Here is a 16,476-nt window from a genome sequence, read left to right as displayed (position 1 = left end):
TCACAGAAGAAAAAATATAAACTTGCAAAGAAATGCACGTTTCAGAGTGTTTTGCTCGTAAAAGGAAAATCTGTTTGCAAATCTTGCCTTTCCGGTGTTTCATGGTTTTGACTTACCAATTAAGCAAAGAGTAAGAGCAGTCGCTCAAGCCCTACCCCGGGTCTTTCTGGTAGGGGAGCTGGGTTTTGATATACCTAGCCTTTATTAAGCATGCAAAAGCTTCTGGATAATCCCTGCACAATTACATGCAAGACCCACCTAAGAACCAAGAGTTGGCATGTCCTTAACTTCTCTGGTCTTGAGCTGTTAATGCTGTAGGTTCAGTTTCAATAAAGTTCAACCACTGGTAAGCAATTTACTCTCATCATCTAAAATTGGAAGTTTCTTGGTTTCTTTTGTTTGTTTGTTTGTTTCTTGTATGATGTCTATGTCACAATGTAATAGGATGATCAACACAGAAAGTGGAATCAGGCTCCATCATTATTTCAACAGCTTTTCTTTGTATTGCATTTTAATTGTAACACACTTACATATTCAACACAAGCAGAAGCAGTTGGCCATCCTTCACCATTTGAACAACATCTAGGGCCTTATTTTGGTATAGCCATAGCATAGCATTATTCTATTGTAAATGTTTTCATAAAACGGGATATTAGCACCAATCTACAAATCTCGGTACAAAACACAAAATTCTCCTGAGTAAGAAAGTTTTGAGACTGATAGTCATTAAAACAGACTTTGCCTACTCGGGCAAATTTATTTGGTTTCAAAGAGGCATAGATTACTATAACATGAACAGCCCTTTCCATGGGCCTAAACCTCTTCGGGCCCTTATGAGATTTACTTCAAAAAAATAATATTACATATAATCGTGTAGAGTGTATAATCGTTACGCAATCGTTTCAAAAAATAATAAGATTCACTATTAAAAAATTAATTTTTTTTATGTGAGTTATATATTTACTCATTTTTTTCAAAAAAATTGCGTAACGTTTGTACACTCTACGACTGCAAATATAATTTCTCATTTTGAAATTGGGAACTTCAACTCTACAAAACTTCAATGAAAGACAAAATTTCAAACTCCTTGATAAGACCATCAAATATGGATAAATCCAAACATTTAAATGCCCAAAGCTAACATGACAATTGGTCTTCTGATATCATTATATCTGAACCTAATTTTGGTTGGAGGGTCATCCTCCTCAACTAAAATATGCTACCAAATGCATCGACATCTTAGTTTCATTTTCCAAAGCATGAGAGGCACTTGCAAGCTTACTTTGCATAAATCCACACATTATATACTCTTTACATAAATACTGAGAAGAATAAAAGATATTATATCTGATCCAAAATACAACCCTATAAAACTAGGTCTAGAGTTTCTTGTGGCCCTGATCTGTATGAAAGCGACTTTTTTTCTCTGCTGTATGAACATGGCCTCTAGCCTTTCTTACGTAATAATTAATCTAAAGATCATGATAGATCTAAAGCCTTGTGAGAATCCGAGGTGATGTTTTCCTATTACCCTGTTGTCTTTTTCTCTCTTTTTCTGCTTAACATACTACCCATTTGGCTATAACTTTGTCAAAACTTTAGTGCATATATGCCCTTCATATTCTGACACCCAACCACCTTCTTTTCATGGCCAATCCATCCTCCAAGATAATTAAAGAAAACGACTTTCCCCCCCGCAAAGAAAGCTTACAGCTTATCCATGGAAACCCCACCACTTCCTCTCTCATCCTCCAAGTCTGTGAGATGCTGAACAAGCAAACATCATGTAATTTCCCCTTTTTTTTTTTCTTGGGATGTGAAAAACATGCCACAAACTGAAAAAGATGGAGGACAGGAAAGTGAGGGTCTTGTTTCCCACTTAGCGGTCTGCAGTCTGCACGCTTCAAAGTGGAATAGCCACCAGAAAGTTCTTATGCATCCCATGATATGAAAGGATGCTGGCTTTGAAAGGGCATCATTGTAGGAAATTTAACCCAAATATTGTGGTGTTTGGCTTTGATGATCTCAATAATTACTATAATTAGTGATCAAATCAATTAATTGTTGCCTTCTAATTTACAATCTTGGCAACTATAAGTACCTTTATTTAAAGTAAGAGGTCCTATGCATTAGAGGGGGAAGAAAGAAAAAAGTTTAAACCTCGTTAGTTAAACAAAGTATTGAAGTTTTCAAACTGATGTGGATTACTTCCTTTTTATGAGTGTATGTGAATGTTTTTTTCTCATCTCAACTAATCGTCGTATAGATCTGATCTTCTCGTCTCACTCGCATATAATAATTATCAAATAATAACAAACTTTGGGGTGATCTTATCTAGATTATTGTCTGAAGTAGCTTAACTATTCATCTTTACCCTATAAAAATGCTTGTCAATATTCACTGGGTCACATAATTCTTTGAGAAGTTCAATGGCTACCTGTTAAGCTATGGTATTTAGTTTAGAACAAACTTTGTCCTCAAACAGAAGCCCTTGCTCTTCCCCATTTCATAGATGAAAGAAGGTTCTCTCTCTTCTTCTTTTTTTCCTTGGCCTCAAAGGCTTTGATCCATTGGCCAAGTTAGTTTGATTATAAGGTCTCGTTTGGATGTTAAACTAAGTTGAGATGAATTGAGTTCTCTATAAATAATAATGAGTTGAGATGATGGAGTGAATTTTGTGTGGCTCATTTAAGATGAATTTAGATGTATTTAGATGTTAAGATGAGTTTAGATGTATTTATGAGAAGTTGAAAAATATTATAGGTCTCGTGTGCAAATAGGCGTTGAGTTGAAAAAAATTATGGATCCCATGTGTAAAGATGCGTTGAATTGAAAAAGATCGTAAGTTTCATATATAAAAAAATTTTGAATTGAAAAAAATTTAATAATTTGAGATCTTAATATTTAGATATTATATTCAGTTTAAAATTAAATTGAATTGAATTTAATCCAAATTGGGACCAAATTTCAATATTTTTCGTCTACAAAAGCTGACTTGTGAGCTATCAACTACCAATATAACAACAATCTGTTGCAGGAGAGGACGATAATTATAACCTCTCTCGACCTATTCTCTCCCAAAACATATATAAAAATTTATATATTTTTATAATTTCTGTAAAACATATTATTTGAATTATTTAAATAATAAAATTTGATTTATAAAATTTAAAATTTAAAATTTATTTTTCAAACCAAATTATATGACCCTACACATTAACTTAATAATATAATTTAATAATTTTCCCTCTATTTAATATTACGGTCACTTGGCAATAGTGGTCATAACTTAATGAGTGATTATTTAAAGTTAAAATATTTTTGCTTTCAAAGACGAAAACATATAAATAAATATTTATAAGAAACCTTATCCAATATCTTTTCCTTTAGATTTAATATGCTACGAACTTTTTTTTTCTTTTTCTTTTTCTTTTTATCTCATTGCTTTCCCGTTTGCTTAATAGTTTAACCGGAAAGAGGGCCATCTGTATTACAAAATCTTTAAGTTATCATTGCTATAATATTTAAAAAAATTAAGATAAAATATGTAAATATTATAAAAACGCACACTTTTTTCTTTTGCAATCAACATTGCATTAATATAAAATAATATTGAATCGTATTTTAAGGAATTTTTTATTTAAGTGATTAATCTGTGAAGCCACTTAAAAGTGAAACGTCAACCAATTTAACAAAATATGATAAAGTTAAGGAAGAATATTATTTGATTTTCTAAATGGCGATTTTAGTGAAAATGTTAGGATGATTACATTAATCTATATAGTTTCGGATTTTATAAAGTATAAATAAATGGCTTAAACCCAAAAGCTATAGATAATTATTATACAGATATAAGCTTAAAAATATTATAATTTAAGAATAAGATGCTTTTTCTTAATATGAAACTTAGAATTAACTAATAATATGAAACTTCGCTCGAGCGGCGTGTCGAACACGCATCCAGCGAACAACATCGGCTCGAGTGGGGTGTCGAACGAGGGTCGAGCGAACACTAAGTTTTGTATCTCGCTCGAGCTCACTGTTGCATGGGACTCAAGCGAACTCATGGGTTGAGTTTCGCTCGAGCCCACTATCAAGCGCACATCGAGCGAACTCACGGGTTGAGTTTCGCTCGAGCACACATCGAACAAACAAACACTTTATTTCTCGATTTTCAACTCTAAACCAGTCTCCACATACACCCCAACAATCTCTCACTTGGAGACTTGGTCTCCATATGCCAGCCATTGTTTCCAACCAAGCTCTATCATCTTTACAACTCACAGCTCCCTTCTTCAAGCTAGAAGACGGTTTGAAGTCAAGTCCGACTTTAGTCTTCCATATATATTGCCCTTAGTCAGTACATCCACCTGGCAACTCACAACTCTCACTGCACTAGGAGTATCCGGTCTCGAGCCGATCTTGACAACCTTAGTCAACTTTCCTAGGCTTTCATAAGGAACGACAAAGCTGACTCCCTTTGGCTTCCTCACATGTTTCGCGCAATCAAGCTTGCCTTTTTGCACTCTTGTATTTTCCTGCACATCACTGGACCCTAATGTTAAATACAACGAGTTATATCTCTTACCATGCGTTACGACCAGTGCACTCTTAGTGATCTTTCAAGTTCCTCTAGAGAACGCTACTGCAAAATCGCTGTCATCAAGCTGTCTTACAGAGATCATGTTTTTTTTTTTCACATCTGGAACATGTCTGACTTGGTGTAAAGTCCACACGCTCTTGGTTGGAAGTGTGATGTGCACATCATTCACTCCTACTACATCCAGTGCCTCTCCATCAGTCGCATATATCTTCCCAAAATCACTAGCAACATAAATATGTACAATTTCTCGATGTGAGGTGTTATGGAACGAAACCCCTGAATCTAACACTCAATCATCAATTGGACTGTGCACTACAAGAAGTAAAGCATCATGAATTTCTTCTGCCACTACATTCACCGTATCATTCTCAACACTTTCTTGATTTATGTAGTTTTTCTTAATTTGGTCCGGCTTGCCACAACTCCAGCATGTGAATCTGCTGTCCATATCTCGTCTTGCTCTTCCCCTGCTCTTGGAGCTTGACCTATCATATTCTCTGCCTCGATTGTCAACATTCAGGATAGATCCTGAACCCGAGAACTCACCCGAGTCTCTTCTACGTACCTCTTCAACAAGGACCATGTCACTTATGTCGTCGTAATTTAGTTTCATCTTGTCGACTAAACTATTCACAGTCATTCTCATGACCTCCTAACTATTTGGCAACGATGCTAACAAAATAAATGATTTGATCTAATATTCAAACTCAATCTCTACAGAAGACAATTGATTTGTGATTGTATTGAATTCATTCAAGTGTTGGGCTACAGACATACCTTCCAACATCTTCAGATTGAACAATTTCCTCATCAAATGCACTTTATTGTTCGTCGACATCTTTTCATACATACCTGACATAGTTGTAATGAGATCCACCGTGGTTCTCTCCTTATTGACATTGTGTGCCACTGTTCTAGATAAGATCAGCCGAACAAGCCCTAGAACCAATCGATCTAACAGGGTCCACCCAGCATCATCCATACTCTCTGGCTTCTTTCCCAACAGTGGAAGGTTGAGCCTCTTCCCATAGAGATAGTTCTCGATCTGCATCTTTCAATACCCAAAATTAGTGTCGTCGAACCTCTCGATTTCGGGTGCATTCACTTTATCTTCAGTCATCATTCTCCTTCAGATCCAACCTGGCTCTGATACCAGTTGTTGTGAAATGTTATACAAAATATACACCAATGATGACAAATAAAGTAAAAGCAATCACAATCAAGCACACGACACACAATATACGTGGTTCGGCAAATTGCTTATATTCATAGAGCTGCAAAAATCTTATTAACAGAGGAGATTATAATCTTCACTCAAGCAGTGTGTCGAGCGCGCATCGAGTGAATAACATTGGCTTGAGCGGGGTGTCTAGCGGGGGTCGACCGAATACTAGGGTTTGTGTCTCACTCAAACTTACTGTCGCGTGGGACTAGAACGAACTCACGGGTTGAGTTTCGCTCGAGCGCACGTCAAGCGTATGTCGAGCACATGTCGAGCAAATAATTTGTTTCTCGATTTTCATCTCCAAATCAGTTTCCACATACACCCCAACAAAGAGAACTATGACAAACAAAAAACAAGTTCAAATACAACTAGAAATGGTAAAAATTTATGTTTAAAAAAAAAGTATTGGTTACAACAAGAAAAAATTGTCTAATTATAAAATCAGTACTTAAATTTTTACAAATATAAATTGAATTTTTTTTTTACTTTCGCTACATTGATATTTGAACTTCAAAATTACTCGCAATTAAGTGTCAATATCGATATATAAAAGAAAATTTATTCTCATAAGCTATTATTATTCATATCTTATAAAAAAAACTCCCACATCCTGTATAAAAAAAAATAAAATTATAAGTGTGAAATATAGAAGTAAATAGTAACTTATGATTAAAATTCCTCATAAAAATTATTTGGAGGATTATTTTAGAAAATCTGGTAATAGAGAACAATAATAAACAAAATTAATGTATAACTTTATTCAATCTCAATCTAGTTGTTACTAAAATGGACCGTCTTACACCCACCGAGGGTGTACCCCGAGAGAGTCTCCCGATAAGACCATTTGATCCTTATTTTATTTTTGATTTTTTTCATACCTTTTTTTTGTATTATTAAACATTTTAAAAAAATTTACAAAATAATTAAAAAATCAATTTTTTAATCACTAAATAAAAACATAAAAAAATATCTCCGACATCGTTTGGAATTTGGGATGAAGTGATATCAACTCAGTTTAATCTAATTTTAAACTGAATCTAATATTCAAAATTTCAAATACCTACTTTCAAGTCACTAAACTTATCTTAATTCAAAATCTTTTTACACGTGAGATCCTCAACTCAATACCTATTTATATACATGACTCACAATCTTTTTTAATTTTTTATAAATACATCTAAACTCATCTTAATATTTAAATATATATAAACTCATTTTAAATAAATCTATAAAACTCATTTCATTATCTCAACTTATTTCTATTTATAAAAAAACTCAACTTACACATCCAAACCGGCTAAGCTTTTTCCTACTGAGATATGCCATGTTTTTAGATTCTTCGCCCGTTCTTTGGTTTCCTGCGGGACCCCCCGCATTCTATTCTATTTTCCACAGTTTCCTTCTCCCTGTTGGATACTGCAACAAACACTCAGAGCAGAGGAAAGCCCACCTAACCAAAACAAATAGAAAATGGAACGAAACATTCGCTTGCACGATCTAAGCAAATCCCACCTTTAGATATTTATATTTCTTTTATTGTATAAACAAATTTTCCCAAAAAAAGAGGCTCGTATACTCGAGCACGCCGCATTCGTTTCATTCATATATTTCGGTTTTGCTTTTTCTTCGGTTTCTGGTTAACCAGACTTTTGCTGAGAAAGCCCAGAAAGGAGGTATGCATCTCTACGCTTTTTCAGGATCATTGCTGAGCTTCCCATCCTATAAAGTATATTTTCTCTCTTAAATTTCAGATTGGTTTTGCGGTTCTGGTTCTTTTCCTTCTTTACAGTTTACACAGGCGTCTGCTGAATATTCAGGTTTTGGCGGTGAGTTTGTGTGTAAATAAAGTTTGTCTAAGTCTGGTTTCTGCTCTGTTGCTTTGGTGTTATGGGTGAAGTCTTGATAATCTGTCTTTGCCTCTGGGTTTTTGGGACATTGGATTTTGCTTGTAAGATGGTTGTTTTGTGTGGTATTTGCTTGTAAGACGCTTGCTATGAGACCTTTTTTTTTTTTCCCTTTTAATGATATTCTGATGTGTCTTGTCCTTAGTTTCTGATTTCTGTTGATGGGTTCAAAGATTCATGAATTTTGGTAATGGATTTGTGTTGTCTGGTTGTTATATAGTTCGTTTATGACAATTCTCATTGATAAATGTTGTTAAATTAGAGGTTTCGGAGTTTTTTCTTTTTCTCCGGCTGACACTGATTGTTTCTTCCATGCGTGCAACCCTGTAGCATTAGTATTGTTCCCCAAACATAATTTTACCAAGTTGTTTTGCTGTGTTTTTACTTTTGTATCCTTCCTGATATTTCTTATTAGAAATGGGTCTCTTGATGTCCTTTTCTCTTACATTTGGATTGGATTATTTGGAGTATCATGATCTGTTACATTAAATGAATGTAGATTTTGGAATTATATGTGTCGCTAGGCACAATTACGATGGATCTATCAGTATGAGGAGAGGGTTGTATTGTTATTAATGGCTGCACAATTTTGGCTGTTACAGGGGACTTATGGACAGTTGAGGTTTTCTTATTTTTGCTTTAAGTTGTTAGGGAATACTATCTGTCTCTTTTTGTGTCTGTTCTATTTATTAATGCCTTCCACATGCTCATATTTCTTCTAAGTGCATTCAAATACTTGATCATAATACAATTGAATGAATATTTTGCTCTAAAAATGGAATAAAAGAGAAAACCTCGTAAAATCCCTTTGATACATTCATTTTACCATTGATGGTCCCTAATATGATCTATAAATGAGAAGCAAGATACAACAAATCAGGTAATATTGGTATTCTGGAAATTTTATTAAGCCATAACATATAAAAGTGTTAAAAATCATAGCTTTTTTGCCTTCTATTTTTGAAGTTCATAATAATTTATCATTATTTCAATTGGTTCCTAACCTACCTCAAAATTTGGGACATTTTTTGTTTGAATTTATCTGACCAACTCATTTTAGGCTTCAGTTTCATTTGATCCCAAAGGCTGTATGCCATTTTTCATTTTGTCACCTTGTTTTCAGGTTGAAGATCTCTTGAAAACCTTTCCAGCTTGAAGTTGTGTGTAATTTGAAACTTTTGAACTAGAGATTGGTACGATTATTTCTATTGTACTGCTACATTTATTCTCTTGTTCTGAAATTAGTTCATTTAGTTTAGCGATATGGACTCGGATTATTTCTTTGCATCATTTTAGCAAACACTTTTGGTTGGTTTGCAGGGCTCTTGTGAGTTTTGTTCTGTATCAATCTGATGGCTGATGGGAGTGTCAATTCACCAGTGACTCCAGAAAGAACTAAACCTAATGGCAACAATTTGAGAAGAAATTCTACAGGAAAAGCAAGTTCTTCAAACACCGGAGAAAGCATTCTTCCTCATTATCTCAGGGCGTCAACTGGTTCCTGCCATGATTTTTGTAAGTATGGAAGAAAACATGCATTTGAAGAAAAGGAAAGCTGTTCCATGCTGAAAAGAGTTGTAAAAACATCATATGATAGCAGAAATCCAGCGGTGACTGTAGCTCTGCCAAGGAGAAAGGAGACAGTAGTGACCAAGCTCAAACCTTCACATGAATCTCAATCCTATACATCTGATACCCCTCGGACCATTAAGCATGAAGTGTCAAAACAATCACTTGACAGTCAAAATCCAGCAGAAAGGGATGTTCTGGTTGAGAGGAAAAAGAAATCAGGGGTCGAGTTTAAGTCTTCGTCTTATTCAAAAACACCTTCACATGAGTCCGAATCCTATTCATCTGGTACCCCTCAGACCATTAAGCGTGAAGTGTCAAAACAATCACCTGACAGTAAAAATCAATTTGAAAGTAAACTTCTGGTTGAGAGGAAAAAGAAATCAGGGGTGAAGTTTAAATCTTCACCCTCTTCAAAAACCTATATCTCTCATAACCCCAAAATTATGAAGCAGGAAGTGTCATCTACTGAAAAGGCGATAGTTTTTCCAAGAAAAGGTTCAGCAAAGGCTAAAGATTTAAACTTGTCCATGAAGCATGCTACTTCTTTGAAGCCACAATCTTTGACAGTGAAGCCAAGGTCTTTTCCAAATTCCACAGGAGGTAAAAGTGGCCTAAGAAACAGTGATGTCAAGATTGGCAAGATGACTGGGACCTTTAGAGTAGCTGCAAAGAAGGTTCTGGCTCCTCCACCAGCCTCATTGTCTTCAAAGTCTTCTGTCAACAAAGTTGCAACTGTAAATGAAAGAAAGCACGTGGACTTGAAAATTGTGTCTCCTTATACAAATAACAAGATCAGAAAAGCTGAACCTAAGCAACATGATGAGGTTCAGGAGAAAACCCTGTATGTCATCAAGATGGAAACTGAGAATAAACCTCTGGAATCTGATCAAAATGAAAGTCATGCTATTGAATTGTTGCCTGGTGCATCATCGCCTCCAAAGTTTTCATCCCTCCCAAATTCTCAGTCTTCTTCATCCCATGAAGAAGATTGTGAAGAGGAATCTGAGTATACAATGAGTGAAGCAGAAGACGAGTTACCCTCAGAAAGCAATGAAACTGAGCACATAGAAGAAGCAGATACCGTGGAAGAGGGATACAACAGGAGGCCCAGAAAGGCTGGGTTGGTTTGTTCTGAAGATAAAAATGGCCAAGCATTGAAGTTAAAGTTCAGAAGAGGGAAGGTGGTTGATAGTCAGTCTTTCACTAACAGCCCAAGGAGGCTCAAATTCAAGCGGGGAAAAGTGTTAGGGGAGAGCCAAAATGTCAAGGCCGTTGTCCGAAGGAGAAGCTTTAAGAGGCCAGAAGTTGACAGTGACACATACGGCACCGAACTTGACCCCAAAAAAGTTGTTTTGAGACATCAGGATGTGCGGGGGAAGAGAGATGCGCAAGGTTTGTTTAATAACGTCATTGAAGAAACAGCAAGTAAACTTGCTGAAACCCGGAAGAGCAAGGTTAAGGCCTTGGTGGGTGCTTTTGAAACTGTGATCTCACTCCAAGAGAAAAAACCTTCTGCAAATACTGTCACTTGAGTTGCAAAAAGAGAACCTTTTTTTCATCGGCAATCCCTTGGTTTTAAAAGAATTATACGAAAATAAATGTCTGTTAACAAGATTATGGAGCTGCAGCCAGCTTAATAGTAGATTGCTGCTGTTGACATTAGATGGCCTGGGTTGTAGAGTTGAATGGAGAGTCTTGCATTGTACTGAGTCGTGTGGTGTACTGTTTTTTGAGATATATGACCTACATTTTCTGAAGGTCCTGCTGCGTTTTGGCTTTCTTTTCTTTTTGAATTTCATGCCAAATGTGATTGATTTGTACATTGTGAATAAAAGCAGCTTACTCTTGTCTTTATACACTTCGCGTGGGGGGAAGAACTGTGCAACTGAATCATGTTAGCTGTGTCTTCTTCCTTCTTTTTTCATTTATCTCTTTATTAAGAATTAACTGTATTTGTTTTTTTTTGTTAGATGCTTCTTCATTTGTACAAGATTGCTTCTGTTGTCTATGGTTGGTCAACTTCCATGGACCTGGGTTGCCTGCAATTCTCTGTTCAAATTGTACACAAATCGATGTCAATTCCAGAAACATGGCAATATCCTCTTTTGCATCGAAACAATTGATGAGTCTGTTTCTATAATATCAGACTGACTTCTCTAAAGCGGTAGGTTTCAAGCTGTAAAGACCATAATTTATGGTCTATTAATCTAGAAATGCCTTTTTAAGGCTATCGATATGCCTTTGATGAATGATTTTTATTTTTTGAAAAATATTAACTTATAAACTTTTTTATAACTCCCCATAAAATGAATAATACTTTCTTGAAAGTATAATTAATTTTTAATGAAGTAGTATGATTGTAGAACGGGTTATAAATAGTTATAAAAAATTGTAAATGTCTCGTAACGTCAAAAACTATATTATTAAGAATAATTCTATATACGACCGTGAAATATATAACTGTCGCGTAATTGCTTTGAAAAAGAATGAAGTTTATTATTAAAAAATTAATTTTTTTATGTGAATCTCATGTTTTATTTATTTATTTTTTAAAAATAATTATGCAGCAGCTATACAATTCAAAGTTACAAATATCTTTTTCTATTATTAAAGCTTTTATACTACACACAATTTACGTTTAATTTTAAACATAAAATTTAAAATTTAAATATTATATATCAAATCTTATTATTTGAATGGTGTGGAAAATGTGCTCTATACACAGAAAAAATATCTTTAATATTTTTGCTTAATTTGGAAATTAAAAAGATATGATAATAGAAAAAGAAAAATATAATAAATTAAAATATGTGGACGAAATGAGAATATATAGCCAATCAAGAGATGCCACCTACTACTTTGAAGAGGCAAAAATATCTCTCCAACGTGGAACAAGATTTCTCTCTAATTTTACATTGAACGCTTGCAAGTTGCATGCGTCTCTCTCTCACTCCGGGCGCCGACAAAAGCAATTTGAAACTCCAACTGTTAAAACAATGGGCGATATTTAGTGACACTTGTTGTATTCTCCGCAAATAACCCTCCAATACCGGGAACGACAGATTGGACAAAGTGGTCCCGCTACACGTTGCCACCCGGGCAGTCCAGGATATGTGTAGAAACGTGGCGTAATCTTGTTTGACGTTGATCTAAGAGAAAAAGGGACATGTCGTTTTGAACTCTTGGGAAGTACTTTACATTTTCTTCTTCGATATGGAATGGTGGAGGAATTCCTCTTGGTTCTTTCTTACCTCACAGTCCGTCACATTCTTGCGTTTGCTTCCGGTGCCTCCCTGCGACGGTACATTTTTTCTTGCAGAAATTGCCCCATCCTAAAGAGGGAATTTGTGGTTGTTCTTCCTTGTATGTAATTTGTTTTCTTAAGACATTCTTCTCCGATTTTCTCCTCTTTTCTGGTCTTTCTTTTGCTTTTGATCACTTTCCAAACCCTAACTCTGTGTTGATTTTCATTTTCGCAGAGTTCGGTTTTCTAGGGCTTTGGAATGTGCGGACTGGGGGACTAGTAAGCTGAGGTGAGAATTTGGGTCCTTGATTTTGGGTTGATTACGATCTAATTCACTCCCGGATCCTTTGCCTGCGTTTTGATGGGGGCAAGAGTTTTGTTAAGGTCTTCATTTTCCTCGCTGGGTTTGTGGAGCGAGGTTCAGAACTATTGTTTGGATTTAATTTTTTACCGAAGGCTGTGGTTGATCTGTGAAAAATGCTTTGAATTTTGTTGTGGAGGGCTGGTGGATCTAGAGTTTTAGAAGCGACTGACATGCATTGAGAAAAGATGCTGTAATCGAGTTTACTTTTTCGCGACTAAAGTGATTTGATTGTTGGAAATTAAGAAGTGGTGTTGGCTTGGAGGAGTTCGGTTTTTGTTTATCAAGTTACTAGTGGCTTTATGTTTTAACTTTTACCACATTAAAACTGAATTTAGGTCAAAATGCAAAGCTACCCCTATCATTCTCTCTCATCTTCTGATAAGCCAGCTTTGTGCTCTTGACTGAGATGTTAGATTATTAAATTTTATTGGATTGCATCACTGCTTACAGTAATTGAAAGAAGTAATGTTCGAGCGTGTTAAGTGAATGCCATTGCGCTATATGGCTCAAAATCCCTCTGACCGCTCATATAGCTTTGTTTTTGGATTTTAGACTCTCTGTTTTTTATCCAAATTTATCATCATGGTGATTCTTTCATCGGTAATTGGAGAAGTTCCAAGGGAATGGAACCAAGGCCGTATGGAAAAAAGTTAACTAGGACATGGGGCAATATTTCACTTTCTTTTATTTTTTACTTGAAAAGTAGATCAGGCTATCTCTATACATCAATTTTATGTCTCCTTGTGCATTGCTTGAGTTAACTGGTTGAAAAACCTGGTCATTAGATGTCATCGTGTGAACTGTAAGCAAGAGATTTTCGTATCCTACAATATTTGACAAAGACTTATGATATTGTTCTAGGTGGCTGCCAATGATTATAACAAAGCAGTATCGTTGCATACACTCAACAAGCTGTCAATGCACAAAAGGGCATCTAAGCGAAGATGTCATATTTCTAGTATTTCAACAATTGAACTGGAACCCTAAGTTAATTGCTACTCTGTCCTGTGTATGCAAGTGGTTTGATGACCTGGCGAAGAGAGTACTATGGAAGGAGTTTTGCCGAACTAGAGCACCAAAGATGATGATTGATCTGCAATCAAGTGGGAGTCACAATGTAGATGGGAACTGGAGAGCACTTGGGAAGCTACTGATTTACTGCTCAGGATGTAAAAAGGGTGGCCTGTTCAATAACATCCAAATCCCAGGCCACTTTGTACATAGGACTCGGTTCTCTAGGACATCAGGGAAGAGTTTTCTTTTGCCACAATGCAGATCAGATGTTTTGTACGTGTCTGACCCTTGTGAACATCTTGATCAAGGGGAAGATGGGGATGTGGGATTTTTCCGCGGAGTTTTCAAGTCATTCTCAATGTCAAAGGTGCGGAAGATGCTAATTAAAAGAGGGGCCCAGCTTCATCCAACAGAGGTTTGCCCATATTGTAAGGCAAAGTTATGGAGCATGCTGCAAGCTAAGATGATACCACAAAGTGCCAGCTGCAGGTTGGGTGCTTATGAGGATTGCATTGAGTATTATGTGTGTCTCAATGGACATGTGCTTGGAATCTGCACCCTTTTACCTTTGTCTGATTCAGAAGAGGCATCTGAGTTGGAGTGATAATTGGAATGAAGCTCAGGTATTCTTTTCAACTAAATATTTCAAATTTTTGTTAAGTAAAACTTTGGGTAGCTAATACTTTTTATCAGCACATCCACATTACTAGCTTATTTTACTGCTGTAATATCAATGTTTAAACATTCTAACAACAAAATATTGTCTTTTTTTAAAACTGTACCAGACTTTCCAAACCGGAAGTTAAGAATCCAACATAAAAAGAATGAAGTAAATAGGTGTACCTCTTGTATGCTCCCTGTGTACTTGAGTTGCACCTTTGCGCTTACAACAACAAAGATTTTTTACTTGTAAAAAAATAAGAAAATAGAATTTCTAATCCCATGTACTTGGGCTATACCTATTTATATCATCAATAAAATTCTTGGCTTTACTGATAAAAAAAAAAGAGAAATTTTAAACATAAAAAATAAGAAGATAGAATTGGGCTTGGTAAATTGGATGAGTTCATAAACAACTGGAGGAAAGTCTACTATGTGGGACCTGTTGCATGGTAAAATCTCCCGCAGATGGGTGTTCTTTGTGGAGGTTAGGCAGTGGTATGGATTTTTGGGTACTTAGATAAGCGTATGTGTGGATCTTAACTATATAAGTAGGTCATTGTGAGAGAACAAAAGCTCATGAAGACACTATTAACTTGAAATGTGGGTGCTGGGCAAAAGCATCTTTGAATTCTCAAAATGATACTGAAGTTAGCCCAATCTAATGATTCTGTATGTCTTACCCCTCCCTCCTATGTTGTCAATTTTGGATAATGCAGCTATGTCTATGTTACTCTGGCAAAACTAACTTCATATTGGAAGCAAATAATCAACATGTCAAAGTTTGTCCAGAAAATTGTTTTTTAATTTACTTAAATTAGTAGGACTTAAAAGGAACAATGTGGCCAACCCCAATTAGTTGTGATTAAGACTTAAGACTTGAGACTTAATATTACTTTGCCTGTATCCATCATTTATATGCTATCATGAGGATATTTGAGGCAGTTTATGAGCTTCCTTCGCTGGTATGAATCCATCTAACAAGGCACATCCTTGGACAGGTTTGTAACCATTGGAACATAAATCTGGGTAGGTCAAACATGTGATAAGCTGGTATTGAACTTAACAGCTGGAAGCTGGAATCAACCGCCACAATTTCATGCAATCTTGAGAGCCTGCTGCTTCTCGGTCTTGCCGTGGCAGAACATTTCCTGGGAAAAGGCAAAAAGCAGCTGCGAATCATTTCTTTTTTAATCATCCTTTTCATAATATGTTAATGTGAACCATATACACTCTGTACATTTATCATTTATGTATGATGCATATATGTATTTGGATGGCAGATTGGCTTATGCAATACTCCATTCACGCTCGCTCATGTATTTTAAGTAGTTTTATATATAAGTGAACATAAAAAATTACTTATATAATCAAACTATCTCATCTCATATAATTATTACAACTTTCTCAAATTTTCATATAAAATATAATAAACAATTCAACATTTTCAAATTCTAAAACAAATATTATATTATAATAACATTTTATTCAACTTTCAACAAAACATCTCATCTCATGAACTGCCTAATCAAATGAGGTCTTAAACTACATCGTCCAAGGATGATAGCAGCATTCCTTGAAAAACAAAAATAAAAGCTGAATAGAACATCATTAAGCTCTTGCTATAAAGCATGTTGTCATCGTCATCTCGGCAGGATGAAGATTCCGACTACTGTTCTTCCCGTGGAAAGTAAAATCAGACCCGAAACCTTTGGCATATTGCTGCAAGCCTTTTGCAAACTCTTGTCACTTTGTGGATGATAACCCATTCATCTCGGTACGTAATTTGTTCTGAACCCTATCAGGTGCATCCCCAGCATCTCCCATACTGCTCTCTCTCTCTCTCTCTCTCTGAGTGGTAATGAAGCCGAAAGTTCATCGAAGAACAGG

The 16,476-nt window shown here is 35.6% G+C and overlaps 2 protein-coding genes across 6 annotated transcripts; both read left to right on the top strand.

The window, feature by feature from the left end:
• The first annotated feature begins 7,199 nt into the window (after positions 1 to 7,199).
• LOC108991545 lies at positions 7,200 to 11,161 on the top strand. 4 transcript variants are annotated; one of them, XM_018965841.2, is made up of 4 exons: positions 7,200 to 7,501; positions 7,618 to 7,654; positions 8,856 to 8,925; positions 9,053 to 11,161. In XM_018965841.2, the coding sequence occupies exon 4, from the start codon at positions 9,085 to 9,087 to the stop codon at positions 10,834 to 10,836; it is 1,752 nt and encodes a 583-aa protein (XP_018821386.1). In that variant the 5' UTR covers positions 7,200 to 7,501; positions 7,618 to 7,654; positions 8,856 to 8,925; positions 9,053 to 9,084; the 3' UTR covers positions 10,837 to 11,161. The 4 variants fall into 4 exon arrangements, with proteins under 4 accessions (XP_018821386.1, XP_018821384.1, XP_018821387.1 ...); XM_018965839.2 differs by having other exon boundaries at positions 7,580 to 7,654; XM_018965842.2 differs by lacking the exon at positions 7,618 to 7,654.
• A 1,333-nt stretch (positions 11,162 to 12,494) lies between these two features.
• Positions 12,495 to 15,904, top strand: LOC108991538 (EID1-like F-box protein 2). 2 transcript variants are annotated; one of them, XM_018965829.2, is made up of 4 exons: positions 12,495 to 12,667; positions 12,784 to 12,837; positions 13,774 to 14,549; positions 15,588 to 15,904. In XM_018965829.2, exon 3 carries the CDS (start codon positions 13,784 to 13,786, stop codon positions 14,528 to 14,530), a length of 747 nt encoding a protein of 248 aa, XP_018821374.1. In that variant the 5' UTR covers positions 12,495 to 12,667; positions 12,784 to 12,837; positions 13,774 to 13,783; the 3' UTR covers positions 14,531 to 14,549; positions 15,588 to 15,904. The 2 variants fall into 2 exon arrangements, with proteins under 2 accessions (XP_018821374.1, XP_018821371.2); XM_018965826.2 differs by having other exon boundaries at positions 12,523 to 12,605.
• Positions 15,905 to 16,476: the final 572 nt, after the last annotated feature.

This window comes from Juglans regia, chromosome 10 (assembly GCF_001411555.2).
Source record: "Juglans regia cultivar Chandler chromosome 10, Walnut 2.0, whole genome shotgun sequence".
Lineage (NCBI taxonomy): Eukaryota > Viridiplantae > Streptophyta > Magnoliopsida > Fagales > Juglandaceae > Juglans > Juglans regia.
The sequence above is the reverse complement of the archived record's forward strand: the minus strand, read 5'-3'. Positions and strand labels throughout refer to the sequence as shown.

Coding starts and splice junctions, on each gene's coding strand:
- LOC108991538 (XM_018965826.2), top strand. CDS start 12,523: ATGGTGGAGGAATTCCTCTTGGTTCTTTCTTACCTCACAGTCCGTCAC. Junction 12,606..12,783: donor TCCGGTGCCTCCCTGCGACG/GTACATTTTTTC, acceptor TCATTTTCGCAG/AGTTCGGTTTTCTAGGGCTT. Junction 12,838..13,773: donor TGGGGGACTAGTAAGCTGAG/GTGAGAATTTGG, acceptor ATATTGTTCTAG/GTGGCTGCCAATGATTATAA.
- LOC108991545 (XM_018965842.2), top strand. CDS start 9,085: ATGGCTGATGGGAGTGTCAATTCACCAGTGACTCCAGAAAGAACTAAA.